The 20,052-nt window shown below is 48.6% G+C and overlaps 1 protein-coding gene across 7 annotated transcripts in view; it reads left to right on the plus strand.

Annotated features, from left to right (window-relative positions):
- Positions 1-20,040, plus strand: part of FAM219A (family with sequence similarity 219 member A) — a 58,613-nt gene extending 38,573 nt beyond the window's left edge. For 2 of the 7 annotated variants that reach the window (XM_003263400.4, XM_012509157.2), the window contains exons 2-6: positions 12,280-12,379; positions 15,439-15,541; positions 15,783-15,863; positions 16,532-16,586; positions 17,136-20,040. In XM_003263400.4, the coding sequence (XP_003263448.1) occupies positions 12,280-12,379; positions 15,439-15,541; positions 15,783-15,863; positions 16,532-16,586; positions 17,136-17,291 (495 nt within the window). In that variant the 3' untranslated portion in view covers positions 17,292-20,040. Of the gene's footprint in view, positions 1-12,279; positions 12,380-15,438; positions 15,542-15,782; positions 15,864-16,531; positions 16,587-17,132 lie in introns of all 7 variants that reach the window. The other 5 variants (XM_003263399.4, XM_030817557.1, XM_003263398.4 and 2 more) reach the window with 3 other exon arrangements.
- The last annotated feature ends 12 nt before the right edge of the window (positions 20,041-20,052 follow it).

Here is a 20,052-nt window from a genome sequence, read left to right on the forward strand (position 1 = left end):
CTGCACTTTTAAATTCTTCTTGGCAAGAACTAGGGCTTGGTGTTTTTCCCTCCCCAGTGTACATTGTGCCCTCCCCCTTGTTGGTGTTCAGTGATTATCAAAGTTCTAAACAAGTGGCAAGTTCACCAATGTTTAATTATTGGGATGACAAAAAGGAAAGACTAGGAGACTGCTCTGGCTAGAGAGCTGAGCTTTAGAGCTGCAAATTATCTTTGTGGGCAAAGAGTAGTGCCTGCCAGGCATAATGGGGGTTAGAGACTTAGAACAAGCTAAAAAAGGAGAGGAAGGGCAGTGACAGGAAATGCCACAGAGGGGAAAAGCTATTTGATACCAGCCCTCCAAGTCCATTGTCCATTGCAGACAAGTTGGTCCTTATTCTTCCAAGGCCAGAGGGAAGAAATCCCATAGACTCTGCCAATTACTTTGCTTTCCTGGGAAATTAAGGAGCCCCAAAGATTTATGAACCAGTGCAGGCCAGGCTCAGTTCCTTGAGTAATTGAAGCTTCTTGAAAAGCCTTAAGTGAGACTTGGGGCCAAGATTCAGACAAGGATCCACAAGTCAATCTGGCCCAGACAAATGTCAGTGTCTGCTGGCATTTCTCCTGCTTCCACTTCCTACCAGGTGTGGGGCTCTCAAGGAGTCTCCAACCACATGTCCTGTACTGATTCCTGGGCAGTATTCTCCTCAGTGTCTATGCCTCCTCCCTTACCTTGAAGAACTGGAACCCACATTCTAGAAGGAAACTGAAAGATCCTCTGGACTGTGCTCCCTAAAGCGCTGTTAACCTTGAACAACCTTGCCATCTTCCTGTCCTCTGGGCCCTGTCTAAGGGGCACCTCAAGTAGAAAGCCCCAAGAAACCCAACCCCAAATCCCCAGCCCCGTCCAACTCCCCTGTTCTGAGAATAATTTTCCCTCTCCTATGAAAGGCCTCATCCCCAAAAGTCTGTGTTGTCTGAATCTGAATATGAAAAGAGAAGGGACTGCCTCCTCCCCACTGCCCACCACACACCTTCTTATTTTTCTGCCTAGGTCCTGCTTCTCAGTCTTTTTAAAAAAAATTGTATTAGAGTATGCATAACATAAAAGTTACCATTTTAACCATCGTGGGGCTTTGTTTGTTTGTTTGTTTGTTTGTGACAGAGTCTTGCTCTATCACCCAAGCTGGAGTGCAGTGGTGCAATCTTGGCCCACTGCAACCTCTGCCTCCCAGGTTCAATAGATTCTCCTACCTCAGCCTCCTGAGTAGTTGGGGTAACAGGTGTGCAACACCACACCTGGCTAATTTTTTGTGTGTGTTTTCAGTAGAGACAGGGTTTCGCCGTGTTGGCCAGGCTGGTCTCAAACACCTGACCTCAAGTGATCCACCCACCTCGGCCTCCCAAAGTGCTGGGATTACAGGCATGAACCACTGCAATTTTAACCATTGTAGATCTATTTTTAAAGAACTTTGTACCTTAACTCCTTTCTCCATTAAATTAGATGATCTTTCCCTAAAGAGATTGAAATGGGGGAGATGAGGGTGATGTGGGGTTCAAAGACCTTGTAGGTCACAAGACTTGACATAGGCCAAGACCAATGTCTTAAACTGGTCCAAGTGTAAGGCAGGAGCCTCCTTAACATCTGGCTCTGGGGATGAGGGTCAGGAGTAGGCCAAGCCAGTCCTCCCAGAAGAAAGTAAGCCTTCTCCACTTATGACTCTGGCGTCTACCTCCTGGGTCATGAGGCTTGGCCCTTAGGCCCTTATGCACAGGCTTCCCCCAAGCCATAGCTACAGTGATTATCCCTGAGTTGAGGTATTTATCCTATCTCCCAAATGAAGGCTTTTTGATGACAGGGTTTCCTGGTGAATGGTGATAGGAATGAATAGCAGAGCATCAATCTAAGACATCAGTCTTGTCCTAACCATGAAGAAGCAGAGCAGGATTCTAAATCATCTTTTAAAACATTCTTTGGCCCCGTCTCTTCATTTCAAAAACAAATCCTTTTTTTTTTTTTTTTTTTTTTTACCATCTCACTACCAGCTTCATACTTTCACCATCCTTTTCTCTCCCTGTTCCTGAGTAGCTACTTCTGAAAACTAAATAATAGGTAGGGTAATAGGAGCTGCTGCCCTAGCTGGGGTAACTCCAGAGCCATTTTGGTTAATTCTTCCACCCCACATCTAAAAGCAAGGGAGACATTCTGTGAGATTTGCTTTCTGGCTCCGTAATTACCATCACGGTTCCTACAGCTGACATGCTGGCACAGGGGAGGACTGGCTAAAGCACAGTGCCCAGTTGCCAGGCAGCGCCAGTGCTCCACTTAAAGCCCTTCCCAATCTTCAGTGTAAGAGTCTTCCCTCCTTTTGTTCTTAATTGGTGGCCTCAACTCAGGAGTATTTTGTCTGGCAGGTGATGCCCAGAGGAAATTCTGTTCTATGAAAGAAGATTCCCCAGAGGGAACCAGGTAAATGAGGACTGGAACAGAGCTCTCATGGAAGATAATGGGTAAATGTGATGACCTGAAATTCCCTGGCACACAGTGAAAAATAAAGCATTAAAAACCAGCTATACTCTCAGTCATGACTGGAGGCATTGTAAATTGGAACAATCCTTTGGGAAAGCATTTTGACAATATCCATCAAGAAACTTAAAGGCACTCATGTTTTTTACTGAGTAATCTACTTTATTTAGGAAATGATCTTAAATGTAAATATATGTGGATTTCAGTGTAGCATTATCTATAATAGTGAAAAGTTGCAAACAATTTGAATGTCAAAAATAAATGAATGGTTACAAAGTTACTCTGCATCCTCTCTATGGATATTATGCAGCCATTAAACTGATAGTTACAAAAACTGTGTAAGAATATAAAGCTAGGGGCTGGGAATGGTGGCTCACACCTGTAATCCCAGCACTTTGGGAGGCCGAGGCAGGAGGATCACTTGAGGCCAGGAGTTCGAGACCAGCCTGGCCAACATGGCAAAATCCTATCTCTACTAAAAATACAAAAATTAGCCAGATGTGGTGGTGCACGCCTGTAATCCCAAGTACTCAGGAGGCTGAGGCAGTGAGCTGAGATCACACCACTGCACTCCAGCCTGGGCAACCAGCCTGGGCAACAGAGCGAGACTCTTGACTCCAAAAAGAAGAAGAAGGAGAAGGGGAAAGGGAAAGGGAAGGGGAAGAAGGAGGAGGGAAGAGGGAAGAAGGAAGAAGGAGAAGATAAAGCTAGGTGCAGTGACATGTACCTGTAATCCCAGATACTTGGGAAGCTGAAGTAGTAGGATCACTTGAGTCCAGGAGTTCAAGGCTGTAGTAAGCTATGATCGTGCCTGCGAATAGCCACTGCACTCCATCCTGAGCAACAAGAAAGACCCTGCCTCTATTTAAAAAAAAAAAAAAAAGAATATGGAGAGCTGATTATGTTCTGATACTAATTTTAAAAATACAGAAATACAAAATATACTTTTTTTTTTTGAGACAGAGTCTCACTTTGTTGCCCAGGCTGGAGTTCAGTGGCATGATCTTGGCTCACTGCAACCTGGGTTCAAGTAATTCTCGTGCCTCAGCACCCTACCACACCCAGCTAATTTTTATGTTTTTTAGTAGAGAAAGAGTTTTGCCATGTCGGCCAGGCTGGTCTTGAACTCCTGGCCTCAAGTGATCCTCCTGCCTCGGCCTCCCAAAGTGCTGGGATTATAGGCATGAACCACAGTGCCTGGCCACAAAATATACTATGTTCTCTAAACGTTGTTCTATGCACGTGTATTAGTTGCTACTCTCTGATTACAGTAACAATAAAAAACCCAACTGAAGCTAAGAAAGAGAACAGACTATGAAGACACTAGGTTTCTTTCTTTTCTCTCTGCTTCCTTCCTTCCTTCTTTCCTTCCCTCCTTCCTTCCCTCCTTCCCTCCCTCCCTCCCCCTTCTCTTTCTTTCTTCTTTCTTTCTTTTTCTTTCTTTTCTTTTCTCCTTCCTTCCTTCCTTCCTTCCTTCCTTCCTTTCTTTCTGTCTTTCTTTTTCTTCTCAGGATCTCACTCTCTCACTCACGCTAGAATGCAGTGGCACAATCATAGCTCACTCCAGCCTCAACCTCCTGGGCTCAGGCGATCCTCTCACTCAGCCTTCCGAGTAGCTGGGGCTACAGGTGCGTGCCACCACACCTGCCTAATTTTTTGTCTTTTTGGAGAGTCACCTTCTTGCTATCTTGCCTAGGCTGGGTTTCTTATAATGCCTAAGCACAGCATGAAGTCAGGCTTTGGATGGGTAAGGCAGGCTCTAGAACCAGAGACTGAAACCTAGGGAGCACTCTCACCATCTCTTGTGTTCACTTCTTTCTGAACATCAGCTGTATTCTTGTTTCCCTCCCCAGTGGCTCTCTCTGTTACCTAATCCACAGTCTTGAACTTTACATCTCCATTTAAGTCCCACTTCCCGATTCTGGGGGAGACTAATTTGCTCTGCCTCATCCAGGCATTTATTCAATTGGGTGGAATCACATAGAACCAGCATAGTTCCTGGAGGCTCACTCCTATGACCATGAAGATGGGAACAGCACCAACTCCCAAAGAAGGAAGGGAAGCCCCAGAGTGTTGCTGCTGTAGTATACGCAAAAGACTCACATACCGTAGAACATTATCAAATGTTTTTCTCAAGGTGGTGAAACTAAAGGTGATTTGTTAAAATTTTAGCATGTATTACTTTATAGTAGAAAAATCTATAAAACTTTTCATAGCTACAGTTGTTACTAGGCCTGGGGGCAGTAGCACCCTCCACCATTTTGGTTTCCCAGTGACAAATACCATTAAAGATACTAAGGCTTGGCGGTGCTTACTTTTAGTAATGAATTCTATACTAGCAGCTGTTTAAGGAGTCAGAAAATCCTCAGCTACTCCCAAGACCAGTTGGAGCTCCCAAACTCTAGCCCGAGTGTGATAATCCTTCCCTTTATTCCAGAAGTAGCCTTTATTCCAGAAGTAGCCTTCTAGCATTCTCCAACTCAGAACTGCCTCCCCTAATTAGCCTTAAAACTAAAGGAAAATTCTTCTGTGTTCTGTGAAGAAGGGTTAGATAGTATTGGTATGAGCGCTTTGCTTCTTCATACGTATAATCCATTTCCATTTTCATCTTCCTAAGAATTAGCACTTGGAGGTGAGAACAGAGGTCACCTTCTCTTCTTGGGAAGGCTGATATTGAATCATGTCTCTACCCTGGATTATCGTGTTTGGTCCACAAGACAATGGCAAGATTGTTCAGCACCACGGAGAGTGCCTTCCATCCTCGGGACTGGATCATGGCTGGGTAAAAGATGAGGATTGTAGCTGAGAGCCCAGCCAGTCTGATCTCCTTCCACTCTGGCCAACCACCAAATATTCCTCTTTTTCCCAACCCCTTAGTGTTCACCTTTTTCCTTTTACTAATGAGTTTTTTTTAGGAAGGCACTCCCCTTACTTTCCATCCCCTTTCTGCCTCCATGTTATCTGAATCCCCCCACCTCCCTTCCTCCTTTCCTCTCCTCCTCACCTCGCCTTCCTTACCTCCCTTCTGTTTTGTTAAGGAGACTCCCTCCTATGGTCCAAAGTTCTGGCTCCATCTGCTCATGATTCCTCAAAGACCATGCCCCTTCAAACATCTCCTTTTCTACACAGCTTCCTTCCCCTCAGTCTAGGACAGGTCTGGTATTCCCTAGCTCTAAAGAAATTCTAGAACTCTAAAGCTCTCTCTGGCTGCCACCCTTTCTCATTCCTTCCCTTCTCAGTCTTGCTCCTTTAAAGAACGGCCTGTGGTCACTCTGTCTGCTTCTTCATCTCCTATTCTCTCCTAAATCCCTTGTCATCTGGGCTCTGTTTCTACTCTTCAGCTAAAATTGTGTTCACTGAGACTACCTATGACTTTATTTCTAAATTTTGTTTTTATCTTATGGACCCATCTGCTTATTTGACACTGTTGATTTCTTCCACCTTGAAACTCTACTTGAATGGTTCCTAGTTCTACTCTTACTCCTCTCTGCTCCTACCCAGTCTCCTTCCTCCATTCATTACCTAAGGTTGGATATTTCCCAGAACTTCACCCTTGGTTTTTTTTTTTTTTTCACTCTGTTTATTCTGAGAGACCTTATTCTTCACTGTGACTTACATCACCACCAGCCCACACCCATTTTCTGAGCTCCCACACTTCAAATCCTACCAACTAGTGGTATCATCTGGGTGTCCAAAAGACACCTCAAAATTCAACATGTTCCCAAATGAACTCATCTGATTTTTCCCTAGCAATGCAGTTGTGCCTTCTTCTGCATTTAATAACATGTCTTAATAATTATTACTCTTCCCAATTACCTCCAGACAGAAAACCAGGAATGTCCAGACCCTTTGTTTTACATTTTATATCAGAAGCCTGCCAATTCTACTCTTTTTTGACATCTTCCTTTCCGTCCTTTTTTCTTCTGCTGCTGCTTGGTTCAGGCCGCTATTATCTCTTGCTGGCATTGTTGCAGTAGTTTCCTAATTATCCTTACCTCCAGTCTCACTCCCTTCCCACCCGTCTTGCACATGGCTATCGGAGGGTCCTTTTCCATCTCGAATCTGACCATGTTACTCCCTGCTTAAGGCTTCATTGGCTCCCCATCATCTTCTGAGTAAAGAAAAAAATCAAAGCCCACCTTCCAGCATAATCTGAGCCCCCTTCCTGACTCCACCAACTTGATTTCCTGCAACTTTTCACCATACCTTCTGAGCTTCAACTATAGCAGAATGCCGACTATTCCTTGAATGCACTATGCTAGTTTCATGCTTCTGAGACTTTTCGCATGTTCCCTGAATGTCCTTACTCCTCGCTCTTAAACTGGTGACCTAATGTTTTAAGATCTTTTCAAGTGTCTCCTTTGACCACCCTCCCTTTGTCCCATTCCCTCTACTTTTATATGGCTCTTGGTTACCTTTATAATAATTATTGGGAGCTTCTTAAAGATGGGACTGTTCTCTTTTTCTTTTTTTTTTTTTTTTTTTTGAGACAGAGTCTCGCTCTGTCGCCCAGGCTGGAGTGCAGAGGTGCGATCTTGGCTCACTGCAAGCTCCGCCTCCTGGGTTCAAGCCATTCTCCTGCCTCAGCCTCCCGAGTAGCTGGGACTACAGGCGCCCGCCACCGTGCCTGGCTAAGTTTTTGTATTTTTAGTAGAGATGGGGTTTCACTGTGGTCTCGATCTCCTGACCTCGTGATCCGCCCACCTTGGCCTCCCAAAGTGCTAGGATTACAGGCATGAGCCACCATGCCCAGCCCTTTTTTTTTATTTTTAAAGACAGGGTCTCAATATGTCAATATGTTGCCCAGACTGGACTTGAACTCCTGAGTTTAAGTGGTGCTCCTGCCTCAGCCTCATGTAGCTAGGACTACAGGTGCATGCCAGCATGCCCAGCTGGGACTCTTTTCTATTTGCATTTGTGAGCCCTATCATCATTAAATAAATGAAAGAATTGTATCATGCTGGAGTGAGAGAAGAGAGGAAACAGGGTGCCCTGTGATCAGGCCTTTCATCACCCTAAGGAGGGCACACCTTTTCTACAGATACTTCCATATATAAGCCAGGCTCCAACCTATGTGGTTTCAGGGCTACAGCTACAGGCCAGCCACTCCCAGGGCACGCTGACCATGATAGTATAGGCCTCACTGAACCTATACTAATGATATCTTTACAGTTAACATGGATATAGTGCTAAGGGTATACTATGCTAAGGACTATTCTAACTGCTTTAATACATATTAACTCCTTTTATCCTCACAAGAACCCTTGAACTAGGTATTAGTGTTAGTCCCGTTTACAGATGAGGAAGCTGAAAACCAGATTGTGCAGTTACTAACTGGAGGAGCTGGAATTTGAACCTAGGCACTCTGGCTCCAGAGTCTGTGCTTTTAACCATTACAATCTTCCTTTCAGTCTGTGTGGCAAGGGGGATGGGATTGTGTAGATTGTCTTCCTTTAGTCAGAGCATCCCTTTAGCACTGAGAGTGAGGTCAGCTCATCCAAGCCATGTCTGTTGCCCAGTGGAGGAGGAGTATAATTTGAATGTTGGGGAGGCAATCACATGTCTACTGGGTACTTATGAGAATCAGATAAGCTCGTGGATCTGAAGACATACATTAGGAACTACAAGACCCTCTACAAGTTTTATTTTTTGCCACCTAGAGTCCTACCAGAGTAGCCCGTAAAGGTCTGCGGGTCATTCAGGAAAGCAGACTCTTCCATCTACTTATCCAGATCCTCCTTCTTAAGACTCCAGGCATGAGCCTTGAAGGTTCCACACTTTGGTTTTTTTCCTTTGTTTCCCTTTTTTACCACCCAATTCTATCCTGCTTATTTGGGATCTCTTGGGTCCCAGCCTACCATTGTATTGACTGCACTACCCACAGCTCCAACAAGTAAGGCCAGCCAGCTAAAGACAGTTCATGAGTTGGTACAGCCCTGGGGCAGGGGGACAGGGGAAGAGGTTAATATGCAGACTGATGCTTGGGCCTACAGGAATGGAGCAGCCTCCCAGAGGGCCTGTCTTTAGCCCCAAGCCCAAATCATGTTCTCTTCCCTATGTCCCTCCCTACATGCTTTGAAAGGTTATTGACTCCATCACTGACCTTGGGTAAGACACTTCCCCTCTTGGCCCAGGTTTCCTCATTTTTAAAAAGAATGGGTGATAAGTTGATACTTGTTGAAGCTGTTGATAGGTACCTATGATCTCACTATACTGTTTTCTCTACTTGTTATAATTTCCATAATAAAATATTTTTAAACATTTAAAATCAAAAGATTTTAACCTTTTTTAAAAAATAGAACCTTTTCTCCAACCAAAATGTTGCAACAGGCTGATACATAAATGAAATAAATGTGAATCTACTCTTATTAAAGGGAAGCCAGACCACCATCCTATAGCTTCCCCTTCACAGTCACTCAGGGAACACAGTTTAATGAAAATCAGTGGACCAAACTATTATAATTCTAAGGATTCTTCTGATGCTTTTGCCTTCCTCTAGCTATAATGGCTTTGCACTAGCCATTAGCCTGTATATCCTGTCCCAGAAACAGTGAGGCTGGGCTATTAATCATCTCTGTAGTCTTCGGAGAATTTACGTGAAGGGTTGCAGAACATGGGCTGCTGTTAGAGATGCATTTCAATGTCTGTCTCTGCTGAATGTTTATTAATAATCTTGTTAATCCCCACTCTAGTTCCCGGATCTAGCTAACGCCTTCAGATGTCCTTGGGGGGCACTTTAAATTCTCCCTGATTTCTTGGAGCCAGGCACTTCCTTCTGCCTGGAGTCTTTTCTGGTACTTAAATTCATCAATATTTTACATTTAATCTCCCTGATTACATTGCCATGCAATGGTTGTGGTGCATTGGCTGCATTTCTAAGGGAAGACATAGAGGAAGCTCACAGTAAAGGCTTATGTTTGCAGGCACAGTGCCAGAGATCTTTGTGCTTGCCACTAAGGTGGCCTTCTGTCATGGATAGTGATGGAGGAGATGCTGAATGGTGGGCTTTGCATGGGACCTCTCAGCCTAGGGCTCTGCCTCCTGGTCAGGCCCTCCTGAGTTGTGGTCCAAAGGAGCTGGCAGTTTCACCCAGGATCAAATACCACCAGGAACTGCCCAGTAGGCCTCAAGGACCACATGTGAGTCCCTGTGACCAGAGTTGCTCAGCAGCTTCCTAGCCCTGTCCTTCCTGTGAAATCTACCTCCCGTGTTACCATTTACACCCAGTACCTCCAGACTGAGAGAAGAAACTTTGATGAACTCATTTGCACTGAGGAGTAAAAAATTAGCTCCAAATGTCTAAGGGCTTGTGTTTTTAAAAATCAGCCCCAGGGAAAGGATGGTGAGGCCTAACACTCTCATGTGATAGATGGGTTAGAACGTTAAGGAGGAGAAGCAGGATTGAAACGCCACAGATTTAGAAGTCATCAGTGTAAAAATGCCAATCAGAACTATAGGAGACATCAGGGCTCCCCAAGGAGAGAGAGGAGGGCCAAGGGCAGGACCCTACAGAGGAGGCAAAGGGTTGTGGGAGGACAGAGAAATGATAGTCAAAGAGGCAAGAGATGAGCCAAGGGAGGAAGCCTTTTCCAAATGGATGTGGTATATGTGACATGTGACGAGTGCTACCAAAAAAGTGAAGGAATGTGACTTGGGACTTGGAAATGTGCCAATGCTGCCCTGGTAGGGTCCTATCAGCATGTTTATGGGATTTGCTCTTTAAAAAGCCCTCCCTCTGGCTGCTTTGCAGTGAGCAGTCTCTGTGGCCCACAGGAAATCCAGAGCCCAACTGTCCCATCTCCACCTCCCTTGCAGGTAGCAGCTGAGAGGCTGTTTTGGCTGCAGAGAGGCACGTGAGGGCCACTAGAGGTTTGCTTCTCCAAGGCTGTGCAGGACAGGTGCTGTCTATTAGTCTCTCAAGGAGGTTGCTGAGCCAGGGAGGATGAAGAACTTGCAGCATGGGAAGTTGCCCAAGATGCAGGCACTGCGGCACCCAGCCTTTCTGAGCAAAGCCTCCTGCCCTTTTACTCAGTCAAGGCTAAGGGCTAGGGATCAAAGCAGAGGAGGGAGGCACAGGTTTTGCCCTCCGGAACTTGCAAACCACTGTGGCAACACAGCCCACCCAGAGCTTTGTGCTCTGGATGGCCTGAAGGAACACAGACAAGGCCAGGATTTCCCTCTCAAACCTGCTAGACTTTTCCCTTTCCCGTTAGTGACAAGCATGTTTTCATGCCCACTGCCTCATTTTAAAGGGAACAGAAGCCACCATAATGGTTATATATCCTTCTCTTGCTGGGTCACCAGCAGCCACTCAGATCCCTGGGCCTGACACTGTGGCAGCATTCTACATGCCCATCTGTCTACTCCCTGCATCCACAGAGGCAGAACAGGCAGCAGCCTTGGATCCCCTCTGCACTCCTCACACCTTAGGCTTAGCAATCTATAGGCCCTGGTTAAAATGCAAAGACAACTAGGATGGCAGCACCCCTGTCAATATTTGGTCCTCACAGTCTCAGGGAGAATGTGGATTACTTCAGCCACTTCCAACTGACTGAGGCAGGCTGGGCCACGGCCCTGGATCTTGCAACAGAAGAGGGTGTTTGGGAGGGGATGGCAAGGCTAGATAAGGACCCTTAGCGAGGCATGGTGGCTCATGCCTGTAATCCTAGCACTTTGGGAGGCTGAGGCAGGCAGATCATGAGGTCAGGAGTTCGAGGCCAGACTGGCCAATATGAAACCCCGTCTCTACTAAAAATACAAAAATTAGCTGGGCATGGTGGCATGTACCTGTAGTCCCAGCTGCTCAGGAGGCTGAGGCAGGAGAATTGCTTGAAACCGGGAGGCGGAGGTTGCAGTAAGCCAAGATCGCACCACTGCACTCCAGCCTGGGCGACAGAACAAGACTCCGTCTCAAAAAAAAAAAAAAAAAAAAAAAAAGACTCTGGACAGCGCACAGTTCCCAGCCCAATTAGAGATTAGTGAAGTGAAGAGGGCAGTGAGGAGGATGTCAAAGGTTCCAGACTCAGGACAATACACAGAATGTGTGCTTTCCTATCTTCCTGACCATCTGTAGAATGTGTTTTGCACTCTGGGCAGCAAAAGACTAACTGGTCACCTGCTGGTTTGTCATTATTTGTCTTCTCACCTACTGTACCTAGCCAACTTTTCAGCTTCTCCCAGGAGACACTCTTTAGGCATCATTTGTGAACTGGAGAAGTCCTCATTAGAACTATTTTTCGTCCAGTGGCTGTAGCCTTGAAGGCTGGTGTGGCTTGGCCAGTCAGTTCTCTGGATCCTGTGAAGGGACCTGTCCAGCACAGGGAAACAGAGGGAGAAGACCCATCTCAGACAGCACCTGCTCTCCCCTTAACCCAGACTTAAACTCACAGGAACCTAGGAAGACCTTGCCAAGCAAGTACACAGGAAGGGCCTGAGGGGAAGGGCTACTAGTATGGGAGTTAGGAGAAGGAAGTCCTGTGAGTTTAAAGAAATCATGATGGGCTTTCTGGAGGATGCTGGACCACTCAGGACTTTGAGGACAGACACCAAGTTGGGTGTACATGGAACCCAGATCCTTGGTTCTTCTACCTAGCCCAGTGTTTTTGTCCCACGGTAGATGGGTCTGCCCCTCTCTCCCTGAATGCCCTGCCTGCTGTGAGGGGTGAATGCTCACAGAAGCCCAGAGGGCAGGTGGGAAGGCTAGCTTCAGGACTGAGAGCAGCCCCCTGTCTTCACTCCCTAACAACTCTCTGTCTTACTGCTTTCTCCCCACAGGACCCAGCCGCCGCCTCCATCTCTGACGGAGACTGTGACGCCCGGGAGGGTGAGTCAGTAGCCATGAATTACAAACCATCCCCGCTCCAAGTGAAGCTGGGTGAGTGTGTCTGGGGGGTGAGGGAGATGTGGGGAGTAGGCAAGATGCTCTGGGCTGGGTCTACAATGAGGTGCCACAAATAAACCAGCTCAGCCTAGATGATTCCAAGACTCAAGCCTTCAAGTCATTGGCACTGCCAGGCACCTTGTCTCCTGCAGGCAAAGAGGGCAGTTACAGTTCTCTGCAGGAGCCTGAAACTCTAAGAGGCATCTCTGAAGCCAAGAACATTCCAGGTATTCTGGGGGATAGCTGCAGGGGGAAAAGCATGGAACCCCAGAGAGAGGACTTGGAAGTCCCATCACACACTGGATCAGACTGAGAGGAAGCTGCCTTAGAATTGGAGTGTTACTTGTTATGTCTAAGGGATAGAAAGGAATGAGAGTTCCAACCCTAGAAGCCGAGCCCCTCTCCCGATTACAATCTCAGCCCATCTAGAGATCTCTGGTCCCAGTTGGCACCTATTTGGGGGAGTTTTCCCTTAGTTTCTTAGAAAACCCAAATATCTCCCTTCCTTTACGGGTCACACTTCCCTCGTGGCTTTGTCTCATGTCCACTCCAAAGTCAGTTTACTGTGCAGCCTGATCCTGTGAAGTCCCCTCGCTTCTGGCCGCTGTCCACAGCTCCTGCCACTATTGCCCTCCCTTCACCCCATGTGCTGTCCCTCTCCCTTCAGGGACCAAAGTTTCACTGTCTCATGGCTGCTGTATATAACACACTTTTATGAAAACTTTGGTTTCTTGAAGAGAAATTATAAAACAGGACATACAGGAAAGAGTTTACAATTAAATATAGGTCATTACTATCCTTCCAAGTTCCTCTGCCATCAAGGCCACCCTCCTGTCCATCCTCCTCCTCAGGCTCCAGCTGCCCAACAATTACTGATGCCTCCTCAGTCCTAAGGGCCTTTTGCCTACAACTTTCTCCTTCCTTTCCACAGAGGCCTATACTTTTATTATTCAACTACTATCTTTTTTTCTTACCTTGCTTGCTTCTCTCCTTCCAGACCACATCTAGGGAGCCCCTCGAGCTGTTTTTCTAAACAAGAATAGTTCTCTCCTTGGAATTTGTTTCTATTCCTAGGACATCAGATTAAAACTGCAGCCAATTTTATTTATCGGGGGGGGGGGGGTTGGTTGTTGTTGTTGTTGTTTTTTGTTTTTTTGAGACAGAGTCTCTCTCTGTTGTCCAGGCTGGAGTGCAGTGGTGTGATCTTGGCTCACTGCAACATCCGCTTCCCCAGTTCAAGCGGTTCTCCTACCTCAGCCTCGCAAGTAGCTGGGATTATAGGCGCGCACCACCACACCCAGCTAATTTTTGTGTTTTTAGTAAAGATAGGCTTTCGCCATGTTGGCCAGGCTGGTCTGGAATTCCTGGTCTCAAGTGATCTGCCCACCTCGGCCTCCCAAAGTGCTGGGATTACAGGCATGAGCCACCATACCCAGCCTATTATTGTTTAATGTAACAATACAAGTATTTTAACAAGCATAACTTCTTTACTCTCCCCCATCACATTCTACTCCTAAGAGGTAACCATTCCAAGCCTTTTTAGTTTTTGTAGTTTTACTTTGTATTTTAACATAAGTGGTATCATATTGTGCACATTTTCTGAAACTTGGCCTTCCCTCTCCCACCACCTAAATCTTGGAGCTCCTTCCAATGTCAGCATATTGTGGCTTCATTCTTTTAAATGGTTGTATAGTAGTCTGTAGTTTGGTTTTGCCAGTTTATTGTTTGCTTTTTTCCCACTGTTTCAAACAATTTCAGCATGCTTTTAAAATAACATCTTTTTTTCTCCCCATTACATTACCATCAAAGCTCCTCATGAAAATTCACGGCATTGTCTCAGTTGCACCTAGTGCCACCAGGAACTTTAAGGCAAATTGCACCCCCTAGAGGCCTGGAGTGGTAATGGCAGCTGCCACCTGCTGGAAAGAAGCTGGGAAAAAGCTGGAATCAGCTGAGCAGTGGCAAAGAAAGAGGGTCAAAGAGTAGGAGACAGAGATTCAGAGACATGAGGTCAGGGGAAATTTCAAAGTGAGTCACAGTAGCTGTAAAGGTCCTTCCCATCCTTATCCTCTGCAGCATTTGGCTATTTTATGAGTCATTTTCCCTAGTGTCCCTCTCCACCTAACAGTTCCTTTTCCTAGATCTGGGCTTTACTTAAGATGAGTAGGGAAGAGTAGATGGGACTCCTCCAAGACCCAGGCAGCTACTTCTGGTAACAGTTGTCACATACAAGGCAGTGGACTGGGTCACCTGATGGTGAGCTCCATGAACCTGGTAGGCTTTGGAACCTTGGAGAACTCAGACCTTGGCAAAGGAGTCAGGAGCACCACTCAGGCAGCGTAGCCAAATGGGCTCCCCCAGCCTCCTGCCCCTTACCTTGTAGCCCCATCCTGCCCCTCCCACACCATAACCTTCAGTGGCTTCTTCTTCCTTCTGCGTTAATCCCAAACTCCTCTGTCTGGCATTCAAGTCCTTCATGTTCTGAGTTTGTAACCAGAGAGAGTCTTCAGCCCCTTAGCACAGGACCTGACATATACTTAGTGACATGGATATTTGTTGAATAAGTGACTGAATAAATGAATTTTACTTCTCTAACCTGACCTCTCTCTTCACCCCTCTATCCAGAGCCACACTTATGCTCGCTTTTAAATGCATTTTTGCACGCACTATCCCTCCTTCCTAGAATGCCCACCTCTCTCCAGGTCATGGTGTCACCTAAAGGAAGCCCTCTCTGACTGTGCCATCCTTCTGTGATTGTCTCTCCCCCTCCAGCCTTTCCCTGGCATCAAGTACACACTAACTACCCTAACATGGGAGTTGTGGTTCCTGGAAAACAGGGGGCAGCCTCCTTTTTGCCCCCCACTGTCTGCCTCAGGTTGTGCAGGGCCAGGTACTATCTCCACCAGGCAGCAGGGGCCTGGAGTTGGGATCCCTGCCCCAGTCCTTCTAGAAGCAAGTGGTTTCACAGTGGAGGCCCAGCCCAGGCTGCCCTGAGTATAAGACAGGGTGGCCTCAGGGGCAGGACACAGCTTCCTTCCCATGTTCTCCTGCAGAGAAGCAGCGGGAGCTGGCCCGGAAGGGCTCCCTGAAGAATGGCAGCATGGGTAGCCCTGTCAACCAGCAACCCAAGAAGAACAATGTCATGGCCCGAACAAGGTAGAGGCCCTCCCTACCCCACCTGGACCCTGCCAGCCAGGACCTATTTCTGCTGCTCCTGAGCCTCCCCCTCTTTCCTCCCTCCTCAGGCCCAGCTCCTCTCTGAGAGGAGACAGCCTTAACAGGATCCAAGGTGGGGAGGGAGGGAAGGAAGGAAGTGGTGGGACGGGGCCCAACCCAGTCCCTTGCCAGGTTTCTATGCTCCACTTTGCCACTCTAACTCCCGAAATTCTTCACCCAGGCTGGTCGTCCCCAATAAAGGCTACTCCTCGCTTGACCAGAGCCCTGATGAGAAGCCACTGGTAGCCCTTGACACGGACAGGTGTGTATGGGGGGTTGGGGGTAGCTGGGCAGCCCAAAGGAACCTGTGTAGCACAAGTGGGCTGTACAGGCCACACCTGCTATAATGTCAGAATTGGGGTATTCTTCAGCCAGAATCTCTCCAAGGGTGAATTCTCCAGGGATGGAAATTTTTTTACACCAGGGACTGGGGGTTGAAGAGAGATGGCAGAGAGAGGAAAGGGGGGCCTGCGCTGTCTGCTGTCATCCTGGGACAACTGATCCAATGGTTGTCCCTAATTGGCCTGTGATGTTGTCTCTGGACAGCAGAATATGATGCTTAATGCCCCATCCCCTCAGGGAGGAGCCCTCCTCCCTGGAAAACACCTGGCTAGACTTGGACTTTGGGAATATCCTACAAGTCAGGGTGATTTGAGTCTACAAAAAAAAAAAAAAAAAAACATGAGAAGGAAGGGGGTGAAAGGAGTAATATTTAGAAGGAGGTTGAGAATAGCAATTGATTTTAAGGGTGGGGCTAGGGAACTTGTCTTTAAAATCCTGCATTTGCACAGCAAGCACAGTTTGTATTGAGATTTTGCTATTTGGAACTGTGAGGGAGGTATGGGATGCTGACTAATGGGAGGTGGGATTGCAGAGAATTTTCTGTGTAATTTCTTGGTATCACTTTCCCTCTCTTTCCTCCATGGCCAGCGATGATGACTTTGACATGTCTAGATACTCCTCCTCCGGCTACTCCTCTGCTGAGGTGAGCCCCTACCCCTTCTCGCCCTAGACACCACCCTCAGGATCACCGCCATCCAGGGGGAGGGCTGGGGCCAACACCCAAGTACAAGGAAAAAGAGGGCTGGGCAAGGCTGGGTGGTGCCCTGCACAGGGTGGGCCTGGGATAGGATGCAAAAGAAGTGGTTACTGGCCTCAAGTGCGGGGAGCCCAGGGTTAGGAGCAGGGCTTTAGATTGCAGCAGGCCATTTAAATAGAACGGGTGTAAAATACAGCTGATACCCTCTAGTAGCCGGCCTGAGATAGGGGCAAAACCCAAATAGGAGCAGGACCAGAGGTGTGAAGTTGACCATAGAATGGGGAGGGGTGACTAGAAAGAAAGTGAGGCCAGAGGCGAAGGAGGGTGCCTAGGCAGGAGCGGGGCCTGGGGGTATGGACAGACCCGGGACAGGGTGGGGCTGATATCCAGGGCCCTGGCTGGACTGGGGCGCAGACAGCCTGGAGTGGCCACAGAGCCGTGGGTGGTGCCTCCCTGCCGCTCGGGCCTGACCTCCCTCCCCTTTGCCTACAGCAGATCAACCAAGATTTGAACATCCAGCTGCTGAAGGACGGCTACCGGTTAGATGAGATCCCCGACGACGAGGACCTAGACCTCATCCCCCCCAAGTCCGTGAACCCCACCTGCATGTGCTGCCAGGCCACGTCCTCCACCGCCTGCCACATTCAGTAGCGGGCGGTGCCGCTGCGGCTGCCTGTGAGGGGCTGCCAAGGGCCGGGTAGGACGGGCAGAGGCCGACCCCTTCCCAGCTCGTCTGCCTGCCCCCGGCCCCGCGCCCCTACAGCCGCCAACCTCGTATAACAGTCATTGCTTCCTCCTATGGTAGGACGTGTACCTCTGTGTGTTCATGGAGCTGGAGAAACCAAAACCGGGTCTCTCTCCACCTGGGAGCTGAGGAGGGGTGGGGGCCGTTTGTTCAGTTACCTGGGGGAACCTCACCCAGCACCCTGCCCCGCTTCCCAGGGCTGGCCAAGAGAGAAGACTGGACGGCAGGGAGGTCAACATTAATGAGTGGGGGGATCACAAAGCCAGGGGCTTGCCCCCCCCCCCCCCCCCAGGAAGCCATGAACTCCCAAGCCCCGGCCTCAGCCTAACCAGGAAAGGGGCTCAGAGGGAGAAAGGCCCAGGGCAGTGGGGACGGGTCCCAGGACCTCGGAGCCCCCTTCACACGCCCCCTACCGGCCCATGTTTCTATTTGCATTTCCCCGTCCTCAGATGGGAAGCCTGGCAAAGCTGCCCAACCGGGTAGTGCCCCTCACCCATCGGATCACTGCCTTCTTCCTCCTCTTGCCCCATTCACCCGCTTCCTTGCTCTCTGGGAGTGGGGCAGGGTAAGGTGGGCCTTAGAGACAGGCTGAGGTTTGGGTGGTGTGATCTGTCCTAATTGGCCCCTCACCAATGCATCTATCTGTCTGCCACCAGCCCACCCACCCCACCCCCACCCTCACCCACCCTTCTGCTCATTGGTCTCAATCCCAGCCTGGAAGCAGGGAGTAAGGCTGGACTCCAGTGGCCCATTCCCCTCACCCCAGCCCAAGACCTGGGAGGCTGCTTCCCAGTAAGAATCCAGGAGTAAGCTTTGGTGAATCCAGTGGGCTGAGTGGCTATATGGATGTGGTTGTTTGGACGTGGCAGGGAGTGCTTAGCAGAATGTGTGTGTATCTCTGAGGCTGTCAGGGGGTGGGTGGGTGTGTGTCTCTGTTGGACCTGTCTCTCCTCAGTCTATTCCTGTCATAGATGTGGGTGTCCCTGGTGGGGAAGTGCCTGTGTGGTCTGTTTACAGTGCAGAAGGCGGCTCAGCAGTGCAATGGGCTGACAGCCTTGGACCGGGAGTCAGAAGGCTGGGTTCTGGTCGTAGCTCTGGCCCCTCCCTGTGATCTTCAACAAGCCACTTGCTTTCTCTCGTCTTCAGTTTCCTCAACTAGAAAATGAACAGCAGCTGAAATTATGTTGAAGATCCTTTTATATCTGAAAGAGTTTCTTCATAGAAATTTCTGTGGTGGGGAGGGGGCAATCTCTGTGTGTCTCAGTACACCTACAGGTTGGGATGGGGCGGAGTTGTGTGTCTCTGTAGAAAGGCAAAGGGGCAGTTCCTATCAGGACTGTGTATGTCTGAGCACATGTGGCTCTGTTTGGGATTACGTGTTTGTCTGTAAATGTGTATGTGTGTTGGAGGGGTGTCTATTGTGTGTGGCTGTATAGGGTGTCTGTAAATCAAGATGCGTATACAGCTGCTTCTGCTATTGCTGGTTTGGGGGAGGGGACTGGAAAGCTGAGGCTGAAAATCAAGAGGGAAGAGGTAAGGAAGGCCCACCCCTAAATGAAAGCACAGATAGCCTAAGACTGCACAGGCCTGTGCCCACATACCTTATAGAACAGGCCCAGGTGGATCATCTCATGCTAACACCCTACATGTGCTGGTGGATCCACTCCCATGGATCCACTCACATGCTGCAGGCATGCAGTAAGTAGACTCATCCACAGCCCACTCTCTGGACACCAGTCCTGGGAGGTGGGAGCTGGAATGGGGAGCAATGAGAGGAGGGAGTGAGGCTGTTGGCTTAGGAAGGGTGGCACCTCTCCCTGCATCATACCCAGGAACTGCCAGCTCCAAAATATTGGGGTGCAGCTCACCACCCCCCACTCCTCCAACCCATCCCTACCTCCTCTAGTGCAGGGACCCAAGTTAGATGATGAGAAAATGCCAAACAAAGGGAGACAAGGACAGAGAAGGTACCTGCAGGACCCACAAGGCCCATACTGGCCCCCATCTGAACCCACCTCTCCCACCCAGATCAACATCCTCCCAACCCCTGTGCCCCCATCATCTGGACCCCAGAGCCAGGCCTCCCACTACCACCACCACCACCCCGGGGCTCCTTGGCTCACCTTTCTAGAACATGGGTACCTCCTCTTTTTGGGGGCTCATTTAGACTGCTGCCTTTGCTGCTGACTTACTGTGTGACTCGGGCCCATTGTTCAATCCCTGTGGCCCTGAGACACCAGGGAAAATCTCCCCCCTCCACAGGACATACTAGTTCCCTGGCAGGCAAGGGCTTCCAACTGAGGCAGTGTATGTGTGGCAGAGAGAGGCAGGAAGCTGGCAGTGGCAGCTTCTGTGTCTAGGGAGGGGTGTGGCTCCCTCCTTCCCTGTCTGGGAGGTTGGAGGGAAGAATCTAGGCCTTAGCTTGCCCTCCTGCCACCCTTCCCCTTGTAGATACTGCCTTAACACTCCCCCCTCTCTCAGCTGTGGCTGCCACCCAGCCAGGTTTCTCCGTGCTCACTAATTTATTTCCAGGAAGGTGTGTGGAAGACATGAGCCGTGTATAATATTTTTTTTAACATTTTCATTGCAGTATTGACCATCATCCTTGGTTGTGTATCGTGTAACACAAATAATGATATTAAAAGCATCAAACAAGCCAGCCTCAGC

This window comes from Nomascus leucogenys, chromosome 8, assembly GCF_006542625.1.
Source record: "Nomascus leucogenys isolate Asia chromosome 8, Asia_NLE_v1, whole genome shotgun sequence".
NCBI lineage: Eukaryota > Metazoa > Chordata > Mammalia > Primates > Hylobatidae > Nomascus > Nomascus leucogenys.